Consider the following 16,297-nt stretch of genomic DNA (forward strand, 5'->3'; position numbering starts at 1 on the left):
ACTATGGGCAATTTAGCATGGTCAATTTACCTGACCTGCGCATCTTCGGATTGTGGGAGGAAACTGGAGCACCCGGAGGAAACCCACACAGACACAGGGAGAATGTGCAAACTCCACACAGTCAGTCACCCAAGGCGGAAATCAAACAGAGGCAGCAGTGCTAACCACGGAGCCACAGTGGACTTAGAACAGTCTTTCAATTACTGGGAAGATTCTAGTAGAATCCTTAAATTTCCCACAATAGATGCTTAATTAGTCAAATAAGGCAACCTCCTCCCTCTCTCTCTCCACCCCCCCCCCCCCCCCCCCCCCTCCCCCCCAGACCTTCTGATTCATCCAGCTAAGTCATTTGAGGGTGACAGTACATTGGATCAATAATTTGGTACTCTCATATCTAATTGGCTTTCCAGTCCCATCTTCACGGGGAAGATTCTACCCTCGCAAATCTGTCACTCCTTCCTGAAATTCTTTTAACATATCGCAGTCTAATTTCCTTTTCATTTGGCTACCTCCACCCTTTCAAGTTCAACAGTCCAGATTATCAGAACCTATTTTGTAACAAATAAAACTACTTTTTGTCTCTCTAGTTCTTTGCCAAATCTCTCAAACCTGTGTCCTCTGGTTATTGACCATTTTGTCAAAAAGATTAGTTTCCCCTACTGACTCATTGCAAACCCTTTTTGGTATTGAACTCCATTAAATCTTTCTTAACTTTCTCTTCTCTTAAAATTTTCCAGTTAAATCACTGCTCATGCTTGACATCATTCCCATAAATCTCTTTTGCATCCTTCCTGATTTTTAAAAAAATTCAATTTTGCAGTAATTTATTTACAAACAGAAGAATGATTTTAATTATCGTTAAGGTGAGGGATCTTTCCATTTTAGGAACAAGCCCAGGTGTGGAATAATCTTCAACCACAGAGTTCCAAAAACATTCCGTCAGCTTAACTTTTGAGAGGCACCTTATTGCTGCAATATGTCTGCTCTGGCCCAAAGACGTGCTTTATTAATAACGCAAGCCTATTTAAAACATAAGAAATGCAACGGGAGTCTAAATATCCCTTGATTTCTTGAGAAAACAATAATCTGTCTACACCAGCCTAAAATATATTCAGTGCTGGAGTATCCACAAATCTCATCTCTGAATTAAATCATTGTCCAGAAACTGGTCCAAAATTTCCATTCTCTATGCCCACTGCTCTTTGTCCCTTTCACTAAAGTTTAATTAAGAAAGAAACAACTATATGATTTGATTGCACTTAAATTTATGTCAGAGGAAAATCATATGTTTTGTAACATGTGCCACTGATATTTTTTCTTCAAAATGAGAAATAGCCATTATGCAAATCAGGTCAAATACTAGAGGATAGCTGACACCAATTGAGCAATTTCCCAGAATACTATCAATAGTCTGGGAAGGATACAGGAGAGACACAAAAGAGATGTAATATTTGCTGTTTAAGCGCAATTTCTTCATTTGCATTGCTGGTTGGTAAGAAATTATCTTTAACATGTAATAGAGCCATTTTAAAATTTCCCAATCTACCATAACATCTAAACCAAAACTTTCTTAGGCGTATTTGGACAGGTCGTGGTGAAATTGTAATGCATTGCACTAATTGTGTCTAGTTTACCTATAAAATATATCTGTAAATGGTGGCACGATTAATATGTTGGACTGCTGTTCCAACAGGATTACATCAACCTCTTCCCTCTGGATGATAGCCAACCATCAAAACTGTTACGACTGTTGAGCTCAAATGAAGAGGATCCAAATATTCTGTCCAGTCCTGGTAGGTATTCCTGACAGAAATCACTATGCAGCCCAAAGAGCTGTGAATTTTATTAGCAACTTGGTTAGGTGTTCTGATATTGTGTAACCACTTAACCACATAGAAAAAGGTATCATGAATAGAATCCAAAAGACAATATATAGTTTTAAGTATAATTACAAGAAATAAGAATGTAACCATGAAGATAAACACTACATGACACATGCCTGCTGGCTGTATCCCACAAGTTGAGATGAAATTGATTTTGCATCATAGAAGTATAATAAATGAGAGAAAGCTCTTGTACGTGTAATTCAAGTTAAATGGACTCCACACTTTGTAATGTTGCGTATGCATATCAAAGTTATATGTTGTTGATAGCTATAGCAATAAACAGTTAACCCAAGAGTACAGAGGCTCTAGAGAACATTTCCAGCAGTCTGCAGGCAGTTTTTGTGATGTGATGGTTGGATTGTTTCTGTATAGTTGATTATCTGACATTTGAAAGTATATCGTTGTATATAAAAGCCTCCAAAGCATGTATTTATATCATCAACACTTTTTATTTAGGCAACAGAGAGTCCTCACACTGGGTTGAGTTTATGTTTATGGTGGTGGAGCCAATTCCAAAGAATGTGGGAAACTCTGAGGTCAGGGCCTCCAACGCAATGTTGAGTTTGAACTCCACATTCACAGAATGGGTAAAGGTGCAAAACAGGTCATCAAGAACGAAAACAAAGGCAACAGTAAACTTTTTGAGAGTGTCATTAAGCCATTCAATTAATCAACCCTGATCCACCATTCACTCCCTCAGCCCTGATCCACCATTCACTCCCTCAGCCCTGATCCACCATTCACTCCCTCAGCCCTGATCCACTATTCACTCCCTCAGCCCTGATCCACCATTCACTCCCTCAGCCCTGATCCACCATTCACTCCCTCAGCGCTGATCCACCATTCACTCCCTCAGCCTTGATCCACCATTCACTCCCTCAGCCCTGATCCACCATTCACTCCCTCAGCCCTGATCCACCATTCACTCCCTCAGCCCTGCTCCACCATTCACTCCCTCAGCGCTGATCCACCATTCACTCCCTCAGCCCTGATCCACTATTCACTCCGGGGTAAAAACAATGACTGCAGATGCTGGAAACCAGATTCTGGATTAGTGGTGCTGGAAGAGCACAGCAGTTCAGGCAGCAACCCAGGTGCAGCGAAATCGACGTTTCAGGCAAAAGCCCTTCATCAGGAATAAAGGCAGTGAGCCTGAAGCGTGTAGAGATAAGTGAGAGGAGGATGGGGTGGGGAGAAAGTAGCATAGAGTACAGTAGGTGAGTGGGGGGTTGGAAAAGGAGATAGGCAGGTAGGACAAGTCCGGACAAGTCATGGGGACAATGCTGAGCTGGAAATTTGGAACTAGGGTGAGGTAGGGGAAGGGGAAATTAGGAAACTGTTGAAGTCCACATTGATGCCTTGGGGTTGAAGTGTTCTGAGGTTGAAGATGAGGCGTTCTTCCTCCAGGCGTCTGGTGATGAGGGAGCGGCAGTGAAGGAGGCCCAGGACCTCCATGTCCTCGGCAGAGTGGGAGGGGGAGTTGAAATGTTGGGCCACGGGATGGTGTGTTTGATTGGTGCGGGTGTCCTGGAGATGTTCCCTAAAGCGCTCTGCTAGGAGGCGCCCAGTCTCCCCAGTGTAGAGGAGACCGCATCGGGAGCAACGGATACAATAAATAATATTAGTGGATGTGCAGGTAAAACTTTGGATGCGGAAGGCTCCTTTAGGGCCTTGGATGGAGGTGAGGGAGGAGGTGTGAGCACAGATTTTACAGTTCCTGTGGTGGTAGGGGAAAGTGCCAGGATGGAAGGGTGGGTTGTAGGGCGGCGTGCACCTGACCAGGTAGTCACGGAGGGAACGGTCTTTGCGGAAGGCGGAAAGGGGTGGGGAGGGAAATATATCCCTGGTGGTGGGGTCTTTTTGGAGGTGGCAGAAATGTCGGCAGATGATTTGGTTTATGCAAAAGTTAGTAGGGTGGAAGGTGAGCACAAGGGGCGTTCTGTCCACCATTCACTCCCTCAGCCCTGATCCACCATTCACTCCCTCAGCCCTGATCCACTATTCACTCCCTCAGCCTTGATCCACCATTCAACCCTCTACATCATTCAGTAAAATCAAGGCCAGTCTGATTGTAGTCCCAGTTCCACATTCTGACTCCCCTTTAACTCCTTTTTTTCACCAAGAATGTATCTACCTCTGCCATAAACATCATTCAGTCGCTGAGGTAGGGAATGCCACAGGCTCAGGATTCTTAGGGAGAAAGCATACTTCACATTTTTGTCTTAGATAGAAGCTCCTTATTTTTTTAACCTTCATTCTCTAGTTTTAGCTCTTCCCTTAAGAAGAAACACCCTTTCAGCATTCATCCTGTCAAATCCTTTCAGGATCTTATATATATTTCCATTAGGTCCTCTCTCATTCTTCCAAACTCCAATGAATAAAAGCTCAATTTGTTTAACCTTTCCTCATAAGATAACACACCCTGTTCCCACAATCAGTCAACTGAACTTTCTCTGATGTGCATTTGACACTTGTATCCTTTCTTAATTAAGAGGATCAATATAGTACGCAGTGCTCCAGATGTAGTCGCACCACTATCCTGTGCTACTGTAGCAAAACATTCCCTTGCAATAAATGACAACTATCCATTTGTCATCTTAAGGACTAGCTGTGCCAAATACTAAATTGTTATAACCATCACCAGGATACCCAAATCCCTCTGTGTCTCTGAGTTCTGCAATCTCTGTTTGTTTAAGTGTTCTAAAGTGAATAAGTTCACATTTTCTTTCATTATACTCACATCCGTCAATTTTTTGGTTGCTCCTTAAGCTATCCAAATCTCTTTGAAGACTTTGTATGTCCTCTTCACTAGTTGCTACCCTATCTAAATTTGTTTCATCAGCAAATTTAGCAATCAGGCTTTTGGCCCTGCATTTCAAACCTGCCAACTCTCACAGCTACCTGGACGACACTTCACCCCACCTCTCCTGTGAAAACATGATCCCTTACTCCCAACTCCTCCACCTCCACCATACCTGGTCCCAGGAGGTGCAATTCCGCTCCAGGGCATCTAAGATGACAATCTATTTTAAGACTGCAATTTTCCCTGCCTTATGATCAACATTGTCCTCCAGTGCATCTCCTCTAGTTCCTGCACCCCCACCTTTGAATCCTGCCCCTCCAACTGCAGCAAGGACAGAAACCCCCCAATCCTCACCTTCTATCCCACTAATCTCCAGATACAGCATGTTAACCTCCGCTATTTCCACCACCTACAATCAGATGCCACCACCAAAGATATACTTACCTCCTCACCCCATCAGCGTTCCACAGAGACCATTCCCTCAGTGATTTCCTTGTTAAGTCCACGTCCCAAGTTCCACTTCCGGCACCTTCCCTTGCAAGAAGAGTAAAACCTGCGCCCACACTTCCCCCCTCGTCTCCTTCCAAGGCCCCAAAGGATCTTTTCACATCCGGCAGAGATTTTCCTGCACATCCAAACACCTCACCTACTGTGTCCGTTGCTCTTGATGTGGTCTCCTGTACATTGGGGAGACAGGACGCCAATGAGCAGAACGTTTCAGAGAACATCTCTTGGACACATGCACAAAACAACCCCACTGCCTTGTGGCCGACCACTTCTTCTCCCCCTCCCACTCTGCCAAGGACTTGCAAAGCCTGAGTCTCCTCCACTGCTAAATCCAAGCCACCTGACACCTGGAGGAAAAATGCCTCACCTTCTACTTTGGGACCCTTCAACTACATGGCATTAACGTCAACTTCAACAGTTCCCTTAGCTCCCCTCTCCCCACCCCATTTCCAGATCCAACCCTCCAACTTGGCACTAGCCTCTTGAACTGTCCTACCTGTCCAACTTCCTTCCCACCTATCCACTCCACCCTCCTTTCCGACCCATTGCAATTACACCCCACTTGCATTCACCTGTCGCCTTCCCAACTACCATCCTCCCACCCCCAACTCCACTCCCACTCCCCAATTTATCTCTTAGCCCCTTCCCCCTGCCCCACACACATACATTCTGATGAAGGGTTTATGCCTGAAATGTAGATTCTCCTGCTCCTTGGATGCTGCCTGATCGACTGTGCTTTTCCAGCACCACACTCTCGACTCTGACCTCCAGCATCTGCGATCTTCTCTTTCTCCTTTTGGCCCTGTTACCCAAGAACTTGAGATAAATTATAAACAATTGAGGTCCAATCCCTGATCCTTTGGCACTGCATTCACATCATTGTGCCTACCCAACAATGATCTGATTTCCTTGCTCCCCTGTTCCTAGCAAACCAATCCTCCATCTATCCTCATACAACAGAATCATCCAGAAGGCCATGCTTTGCGCGGTAATTCAATCAGAGCAATAGGTTGGCAATAACCAAAAAAATCAAGGCTGAGATAAAGTCCTGAGAGGCTTAAAAGAAGACACTGAAGCAGGATGATGTCTGAAAGCAAAGGGTGCAAAGAGCCCATGTCTGATAGATGTTAATAAGAAGAAAGCTTGAAACTAATTGCAGTGGTACCAATTAAACCAGAACTTTAAAGTGATGACCAAGTGACCTTTCACTGAGGTTTTACTGTCTATAAGGTCAAAATATATTAAGATCATTTCAGCTCGTTCTCGTATAGTGTAAAATAGTTATTTTCTTTTCCCATTTGTGCGTAATAAGCTTTGATGTTCTTTTGTTAAAGTACAATGGCAGCCTCTGTGAATAAGTTCAGTGACTGACCAGCTTGGCAAACAGATGGGGGGGGAAATAAATCTTACAGCCTATGAAGCCTGGTTTCACTTTGGGATATGATTTGTCTAGTATTACCATCAGCTGGGATTTTCATACCTGGCAACAAATAATCATGAAAATAGTTTACTTTCTTCCAAACGCCAACTGTATTCAATCCAAATATTTTAGAGCAAAGCCAAAGATTTTTTTAGGCATTTTAAAGGCCAATGAAAGATTTCACTTTTCTACAGAATTTCAAGCAATGACTAACACGGAAATGAGTTGACATTATATGTCCCTTGGGTATTGTAATGGTGGAGCTTCGCAGCATATTTTAAAGCAATATGTATTGTTTTGGAAATTCAGTGTTTCTAATACAACCTTTTATGTTTTACAAGAAGTAGAAATGATGCTTGCATTTTGAATTTTCACTTCTGTGCTACCATTTAACTAAATTTTCATTTCGCTTCTTTTAATTATTTAATTGTTTATATTTTAGGTGATCGTATAATGAGCAGCTCACTGTCAGCCTCTCAGCTTCACAACATCAACATGAGAGACCCCTTGAACAGGGTATTGGGTAAGTGTTGGTTAGCCACTAAAGTCGACCTGTGCATGTTGTTATTCTGACATCTGGCCATTTAACAACAATATTATAGTCAATATCTTCTCTAAAAGTTAATTGTGTGCAACTTTTTTCCCCAATCTAAGATGCATTCTATGATTTACATTTTTCCTGTGCAGCATTTAACACTGAGCAAAGCCTGTGTACATGAGCAGCTTAGCAGAGACATTCATTCTTTGTAAAGTACTTTAGGGTGTCAGTTTTGTTTTAAGGGAAGGTTTATTAGTTATTTCTATGTAAACTGACTACTGTGCTGTCTTGTGATATTTTACATATTTTCCATATGAAATTTCTAGTGAATTATTTGATACTGCTCCCTTATAACATAATTGCTGAACAAATTTACTGGCTACTAACTTGAATTTTTACATGTGGTTTTCTTGGAAATTGATATCCTGTATTTTTTAAATACTGAAGTAGTCTCTCATATGAGTTATCTAATCAATGTAGGGGAAAGGACTTCACTTACAAAAAAAGGAAATTGAGCAACTATTGAGAGGGTTGGAAGATTTGTATCATGTACTTGGTGACAGTTTCCAGATGATGGAAACAATGTGAAAGAAGCTTGTTCCTCTTGCTGTGGAATCGTCTGTTTGTGTAAGAGTAATAGCTTTTCCATAAACGCAAACTGCAACAAGTTGGTTTAGTGCTTATTGCTAAATTCCTGATGTCCAGATTTCACATGTGACAGCAGCTTAAATCTCAGTTCTACTCACTGCATGTTTGCTTAGTGAAAAAGAAGTAATAATTTGAGGCATTTTGAGCTAATTTGTGATTTATTGAAGGAATACCCCCAAAATATCCCAAAGCACCATATAACCAATGAAGTACTTCTGCAGTGTTGCTGTTATGTAGGCTTATGTTACAGCCAATTTATTACATAGCAAGATCCCACAAATGACAATAAGATAAATAAATTGTTCTTTGATGTTGGTTGACAAGAAAGTGTTGGTCACTGGATTTGGGGAAGTCTCTCAGCATCTTTTCTCCAGTAGTGCCATGAGATCTTTACTATTTACAAATGTGGAGATGTGAGAATTCACATTAGTATTTGGAGTTTATTGAAGTGATATTCCTGTCGTCCCTCAGTAAGTAGGAGAGAAATTGAAATCACTAATCACTTTCCAGTGACCACTGCATATTGTTGAATGAAGACAAGCTGAGCATAGTTACGGTGCACAACATTGTGGTCGAGGCTTCCTGACTAAGTGTTTTTAAAGCTAAGATAATTTTTGAATAGTAAAGGAATTAAGGGTTATGGTGAGAGGGAGGTTAAGTGGAGCTGAGGCCAGAAAAAGATCAGTCATGAATGGCAGAGCAGGCTCAGAAGGCCAGGTGGCCTACTCCTGCTCCTAGTTCTTCTAGATAGCTGACTGACAGTCAGTGTTTAACTTGCAGGTAGAATAACCAAGGCTCAGATAGAATACTAGAGGACTGTTGACGTCAGCTAAATGTATCCCAGTATGGGCCAATTCCACTATTGTGGATGGGTGGGATGGGCTAAGAGGAAGGGGAGAGAGAGAGAGTTCAAGGAAGATAAACCAAAATAAATATGTTTACATTATTTTCAACTTGAATTCTGAAAAGGGATTGGTTAACTCAGCTAACTGGATGGCTGAGTGATACCAACAATGTGGGTCCAATTCCCAAACTGACTGAGGTCACCATGAAGGACTCTCCTCCTCAATCTCTTCCCTTGCCTGAGGTATGGTGACTCTCAGACTGAACTAGCTGTCTGTAATGAGAGAGCAGCCCGATGGTCCAGTAGGACTATGCAGCTTTACCTTTTCTAATTCTGTAGCTTTGTTATATTTGTTTCTCATTTTCATAAAAGACACTGAATACCGTTAGATATGTCTTTTTAATCTTTTTCCTAATAAACATATAGATCTCAAAAGATTAAGCTCTTTGCAAAACTGCACTATAAAGTTTATGTTTCTGTGATGGAACAGAATATATAGCCTTCCCATTTTGTTTCATGAGGTAGAAGCCAATATCTTGTCAAACTTTTGCATCATGAATTAAGGGTGAGAGGGAGAGGTTCAAGTCTACCCATCTCATACTGACTTTCCCTTGAAATGGGATAACATGAAAGACTTTCTTTCAGCATTTCAAGGCATGTGCAGATAAGCTTTTAAAACAATTTGGTGAGCTGAGTCAGAACACTGACCCACAAACATTCTCAATCTCCTTTTCAGCGAACTTATTCCTGTTGATCTCTTCAATTCTGAGCTCAAAGGTGGCTGGACCTCACACCCAATTTGTTCAGTGGTTCATGGAAGAATGTGTGGAGTGTTTGGACCAGGGGAGTCGTGGTAGTGTTCTCCAGTTCATGCCATTTACCATGGTGAGTCAAATCGAGACATCAGCTGATGAGCAACATAAGTCATAAAAATATAAATATCAGTACCATGTTTATAAAATGGAGGGAAACAACTAGCCTATTTTGGGAAGCTTATTCATTTTGGAATGACAATAGTTTAGAGCAAAAGCAGAAATTGCTGGAGGAACTTGGAAGGTCTGGCAGCATCTGTCGAGAGAAAGCAAAGTTAACATTTCAAGTCCAGTGATCTTTCTTCTGAACTCAGAGTACTTGGACTATTCAACTGGATTATCAAGTATTCCATCAAAATTGGACAGATGTTCAACATGCTCAACTTGTAAAACAAATTATTTAGAACAGCCAGAATTGCTCAAGCACAGAGTCATTCCAGGGCAATATTATTTGTAATTCCCTACACACATCCTCCCTAACATATGGAAAGGTTGAGTAAGATCTTTTAGAATATATTAGTATGTCATTGATTCTTATGCTTAATCAACATGAAGGGTTAATTGCATTGTTATACACAACACCAAGGTGCCATTCGTCGTGAATATAATGAAACAATTTATATTGTAGATCACGGCATATAAGGCAACTCACTTTATAAGATGATCCTCTTTTAATGATGTCACAAATCATATTTTGCGCTATATTTAACATACAAGTCAACCTTCTTTACTGTTGAGACATGTTACGCATGCTTTGCGAGTTGGCCTGTTGGTCAGCTGAGAAACACATGTTTTCAAGAAGGAATCAAGTCTAGTTCTTAGGGCTAAAGCGATCAAAACAAATGGGGAGAAAACAGGAACAGGGGACTGAGTTGAATGATCAGTCATGATCATACTGACTAGCAGAGCAGGTTCGATGGACCAAATAGCCTGCTCCTTTTTGCTGTTTTCTATGTTTATTCATCTTGTAAGGTGTGCAAGTGAGCGAACCATGGAACAGATAGTGAATGCATGTCATTGTTGCCAAAACTATGGACTGGAATTGAAGACATCCCACACAGAGCAGATCACACTTGGCAAAAACAAATCTACTGGCAAAACAAAGTGAGCTTGCAGCTGGTTTTAAGCTTAAAGTCATAACATTTGCTAACTCATCAAATCACTGCTGCAGAGAGGGAATTTGGTGTTAGTGAAAAACTGAGGTGAGACTGGAAGAAGGATTTCACCCTGAGGAAGATCCCCAAAATAAAATGCATCATTGGCAGATCATGGCGTTGGGCTGATGCCACCGACGTACACATTTGGAGGCATTGGTTCATATCGCACCATGGTTAGTGGGATTTAAATTCAATTAATAAATCTAAAATAGTCTCAGTAACAATGACCACAAAAGTTGTAATTAATTGTTGTAAAAATTTATCTGATACACTAACCCCCTTCAGAGAAGGCAATCTGTCATCTTTATCTGGTCTGGCCTACACGTGACCCCCCCAGACCTGCAGCAATATTGGTGACTCTGAACTCCCCTCTGAAATGGCTTAGTTAACAACTCATTTTGAGGTGGATCGTCGATTGCTTAAAAAAAAATGCTGGCCTTTCCAATGACACCCCGTGAAAAATGAAAACAAGGACTGGCCACCATCCTGATCTTGAGAATAGAATGTGTCTTCTAAAAGCATTTTCATGGTTGCATCATCACCAGGAGTGCATGTTTATCATACCTACTGAATGGACCAAGTTAAACCCTGAGTCCAGTGCAGTTCTCAGAGAAACAGCGAAAGCATAATCATCTCCTGGAGCAAGAATGTCTGATCTTACAGAAGGAGACCGTGGTTGTTCAGAGTCTAAATTAAAAGATCTCAATGCCAAAATTATAAATTCTCAGTGATGTATTATCAGACAAAATCTTCAACAGGGTCTCAACTGAATAGAAAGAGAACGCTTGCCAAGAGCAGGAAACTGTCATTTTGTTGACTACATACACAGAATGTTGAGCTCTGACCGAGTTGCAAAATTTCAAAATTTTTTGATTCAGCCAACTTAGCAAGGTTTTGATTTGTGTTTTTTTAAAACTTATCATCAATTGATTTTTAACTTATTTGTTTGATTACAAAAGTTTCTGATATTCTTGGTATTCATGTTGCTGTGTGGTTCTATTTTATCCTTTTTTAAATTAAAATTTAGAACTAAATATTTCCACCTTCAGCTCCCAACAAGCTTCAGCTGCTTCATCAATGATCTTCCCTCTGTCAGAATGTCAAAATTGGGTTAGCTGATAATGTTTAGCGCAATCCATGACTCTGTAAATCCTGAAGCAGTCCATATCCCTATGCATTAAAAAGCAGACAATATCCAGGTAAAGCTGGTAAACAGCAAGTAGCATTCCTGCTACACTGGTGCCAGATAATGACCATCTCCAACAAGAAAGAATCTGACTGTCAGCTGGCATTACGTTTGCTGAAACACTGTTATCAATGTGGAACAACCACATGCATACTGTGACTACAAGAGCAGGTTAAAGGCTCGGAGTTCTGCAACGAATAATTCACTTTCTGCCTCCTCATTGCCAGTTCATCACCTCCAAGGCACTATTCAGGAGTCTGACTTGCCTGGATGGGTGCTGCTCCAACATCACTGGAGAAGCTTGATGTCATCCAGGACAGTGTAGCCCAATTAATTAGAGTCCCATCCACTACTTTGAACATTCACTCTCTTCACCAACAACACATCGATCTACAAGGTGCACTGCAGTAATTCAAATTCCTTCTGAACCCATAACCTCAAGAGAGAAGGACAGCACAAATATGGGAACACCGCCCTCTGAAAGTTTGCTCTAAGTTGCACACCATCGTTCCTTCACTGTTGCTGGATCAAAATCCTAGAATTCCCTTTATAACTGCACTCTTGAATCTCCCTACATGCTAAGAATTCTGGTGGTCCAAGAAGACAACTCACCAGCATGTCTGCCAGGACAATCCAGATCTTGATTTCGTTTTGACGTGCTTCCCTCCAAGTCAGGGTTCAATCCCTGCTCCAGTAATTTGAGCACTTAATCAAGGATGATATTTCAGTGCAGTATTGTATGAGTGCTGCACTGTTGGAGGTGCTGTTTCTCAAATGAGATGCTTACCCTAAAGCTCCAGCTTGTCCCTGACTATATCAAAGTCTGCAAAACAAGACAAGCAGGATCTCTTGCCTGGTGTCCTGACCAACCAATGTGCTCTGAAAATGATCAGGTAATATTCCCAGTTTTGACATTATGATGGAGGGACGATTATTTATTTATGCATTTACTTGCTGTTTGAGAAGAATTTGCTACGCACAAATTGGGTGGTGCATTTCTTTTACATTGCTACAATGATCCATTCCGGAATTGGTTCTGTGGTCCTTTGGGAGACCTTGAGGTTGTATATAATGTTTCAATAATTTAAATTCTCCTGTCTAAAGCTGACTACTATTTACTGTATGGGAATATTGGGTCATCTATTGTGATATGAACTTAAAAGGTTTCTCTTCATTTTTACTGTAAGCATGTGATGTATAACACAATCTTTTAATTTTAGCACAGCATAAAGTAGAGAATATTTATGAAATTAGTCACAGAGTCATATAGCATGGGAACACTTCTTTAGAATTCAAACAACTTAAGTTTGAGTTTTGAATTTTCAAAAGCTCTCAGAATGCAGTGTACCTACTGGAACTGTGACTTTGCAAACTTGAACAAGCACTTAAAAAGGCAACTGGTTAACCATATATATAATTTGAGTGTTTGCATATTCCAAAATATTGAGTGTAGTCTTTTACACTTTGAATGTGCTCTCTCCTTGACATCAGTTTGTTTTTTTTTTCTGAAACAGGTTTCTGAGTTGGTGAAACTACCTGCCATGTCTAAGCCAAAAACAGTCCTAGCAATAACTGACCTGGGTCTCCCTCTAGGGCGCAGGGTAGCAGCAAAAGCCATTGCTGCTCTCTGAAGAAAGCCATTCATGTCAACTACTTAAACTCGAGTAGCTACAACATTCACACTTCTAATCCAAGCATTTGCACATGAAGGAAGTAGTCCCGGGAGCAGGAGAAACTGCAGCAGAAATCCAGTTTTGCATCTTCTACTCAATAGTTTTTGCTGCAGTTATTCATTCTAAATTGTGGAAATAATTCTCCACTCCCCCTTCAGGGAGCTGTACTGACAAATATTGCATGGTACGGGATGAGGACTGCAGTATTGCAGCCAGATCTTCAATCTGCACTCTTTCCAATAATTTCCTGTTGGGAACATATGTTTCTTCTGTTTACATTATTTGTGACAGTGCATGTTAATTCTCTGAATCTCTTCGAATTTTCTTTATTTAAGGAAGATAACGCAGTGTTGAAGGCATAAAATCACTAGAACTCTTCAGAACCCCACTGGTTATTGTAGTGAGAAAGGTGTGGGCGAGTTCTGATGAATCCAACAGCCTTTTCTTACCATTCCCTTTTTTTGGATTCTTTAGTACAGTATCACACGTCAGAGACATGTCCTCATTTCAAAAGAAGCTGCATTTCAAAATGGGATGTATGTGTGCATGCTGTTGAAGCTTTCTGTCCTGCACTCATCAGAATCACAAGGGGAGAAACAAGTAACAGTGCACGACAAGAGGATGATTGTTTGCCAACCAGTCAAGATCCTCTTCTTACGTAGTGTAAATTGTTCCCTTGCGATTTGGTATTCTTCCGATTCTGTCCTGCGAGTGCAAAACAAGAAGCTTTGATAGTACGTCTCTCAATTTTATTAAGCATTGTTCAACTTCTGTACTACCAAGTGACTGTGTCTATGTATGTGTATATACCTTTGGACAGTCAGCTGGAGCTCTAAAAATTGCTAAAATTTATTATGACAAATCTCCTTTTATAGGACTGTAACTTCACCAACAATTTGATCGAAAACATGTTGATTATTCAGTGGTGTTAGGGAGATTATGAGAATAAGGCCTCTGCTGTTTGTTGGTTTATTTTCATCAATATCAGCTTACAGTGACTTCAAACATGAATTACCAAATTTCTGTTGGGTTTAATTGGCTGTTGAATGACCTTTTTCATTGTAGCATTTCTGCCAAATCCATATCAATCAGCTCTAGGACAAAGTGCACCAATCTAGAAAGACCACCTTAAAGAAGGAATTTGCAATCCACTTCAAGCTCTGTGAATACAAACATTACTCAAATGCAATGCCATTAAAAGGCTGCAGCACAGCATTCAATGCCAATATAATCAAAAAAGCATATCACGAAGAAGAGAATGTGTTTTAGCTGTCCAGTTTGAAATTATTCAACTCTAATAGATTGTTAAGAGTTTTCATTGGATTTATACCTACCGTATTTTGCTATTATTTCATGGTAGTTGTCCGATTTAATTTTATTTTGTCGTGTTCCACATTAACTTTTTTATATCAAATGTTTTTTTTTAAAGCACACTGTATGACTATGTTAGTTTAACCATTTTATAACATGCCTTGCCTTTATTATGTGAATTTTTAAATAATATTTCAAGAAAATCTGCAGTGGAATAACCTGCCTCTAGATCCCCCTGTTTATCTGGTTGATGCTGACTGAACTGTGTTCATTGTAGTGCTCTTGGTGGATAGCAACTCAGTTATTCTACTGTGACTTTGACATCACAGCTCATTTCAGTTTACTGGATAAGGAAAAAAATTTGCAGCAGATCCTACTTTAACCAGTGGATTGTATGCACAGCAACTGTGGACTAAATTGAACACCATAATTGTGTTCCCCTTGAATCAATAACACCACACTCGACATTCAAGCTGGGAACAAAACACTTGGACAAGTTGCCAGACAACTCTTTGTTGATTTATAATTATCACCTTTTGGGCAGAAGGGACAATGAGAGCAACTTGGAGACTGGTGATGAAGGTTAAAAATATAAAGTGTTGATCAATCCTTCTTTTCTATGTGATATCATTATGCATTTCAACAAGAAAAAGCACAGCAAAAGCAACTGTATTTTTTTTCTTGCTGATTTTGTGGCACACCAGTTGTAAGATTGAGTTATGCATCAATGACATGGTGATTATAATTATTCCGAACCGTGTTTGGAAATTATTTTTTTCATTTAAAACTGTCAGTTTGTAATGAAATGGTAAAGTACTTTGACTATGTAGCTATTTAGCTTGGTGAAATAAAAATATTCTTCACGTTTACGTTTAAAGCTATTTTATTGCTTGCCACCATCTTGTAGATTAACCGGATTAATAAGTAAAGATGTGAAGGTTTCTGATTTGAATGGTCTACAGCAATAGCTACGGTATTCAGTTGTAATGAACTTAACTGAATATTTCCATTTTAATGTGTTAGCACCATTACCTTCAGCAGTAATTATAATGCACATTCAGAAGCAAAATACCCAAAGGTGGATTCTATCAATTCGTTAACTATATAAAACCACATTTGAGAGTGTGGTAGAACAATTAATAGATTGTTGAAGTAGTAGTTGTGGGCTGAAGGAGATTTAAGTGAAATGTACTTAAGGGCATTAATGTACTACAGGGACTGTGCTATTTATAATGCATGGCAAGGTAAATTGAGATGGCAGGACAGTAGTTTACAATGTAATAGATGAAATGTGGATACCTTGAAGTAATTTATACATGTGCAAACCAATTTCAACTATGACACAAGTTCCCTGTTGGTTTAAAAGATATATATTCCAGTTTTTATATATATATATATATATATATTCCAGTGCTGCAGCACCATTTTTATTATCCAGGACCTTCAGTAAACAATGCACATAGAAAAAGAAATGTTATTTTCTATTTGGAAGTGACGGTACAGTTTGCTATG

General features: G+C 40.2%; 1 protein-coding gene across 1 annotated transcript in view; it reads left to right on the plus strand.

Moving 5' to 3' along the window:
• The window catches only part of med24 (mediator complex subunit 24), an 88,994-nt gene extending 73,359 nt beyond the window's left edge, over nt 1–15,635 (plus strand). Inside the window, exons 23-26 of the mRNA XM_060848689.1 lie at nt 1,694–1,793; nt 7,059–7,139; nt 9,383–9,531; nt 13,316–15,635. Coding sequence (XP_060704672.1) covers nt 1,694–1,793; nt 7,059–7,139; nt 9,383–9,531; nt 13,316–13,432 — 447 coding nt within the window. The 3' untranslated portion in view covers nt 13,433–15,635. The remainder of the gene's footprint in view (nt 1–1,693; nt 1,794–7,058; nt 7,140–9,382; nt 9,532–13,315) is intronic.
• The last annotated feature ends 662 nt before the right edge of the window (nt 15,636–16,297 follow it).

This window comes from Hemiscyllium ocellatum, chromosome 32, assembly GCF_020745735.1.
Source record: "Hemiscyllium ocellatum isolate sHemOce1 chromosome 32, sHemOce1.pat.X.cur, whole genome shotgun sequence".
In the NCBI taxonomy this organism is placed as follows: Eukaryota; Metazoa; Chordata; class Chondrichthyes; order Orectolobiformes; family Hemiscylliidae; genus Hemiscyllium; species Hemiscyllium ocellatum.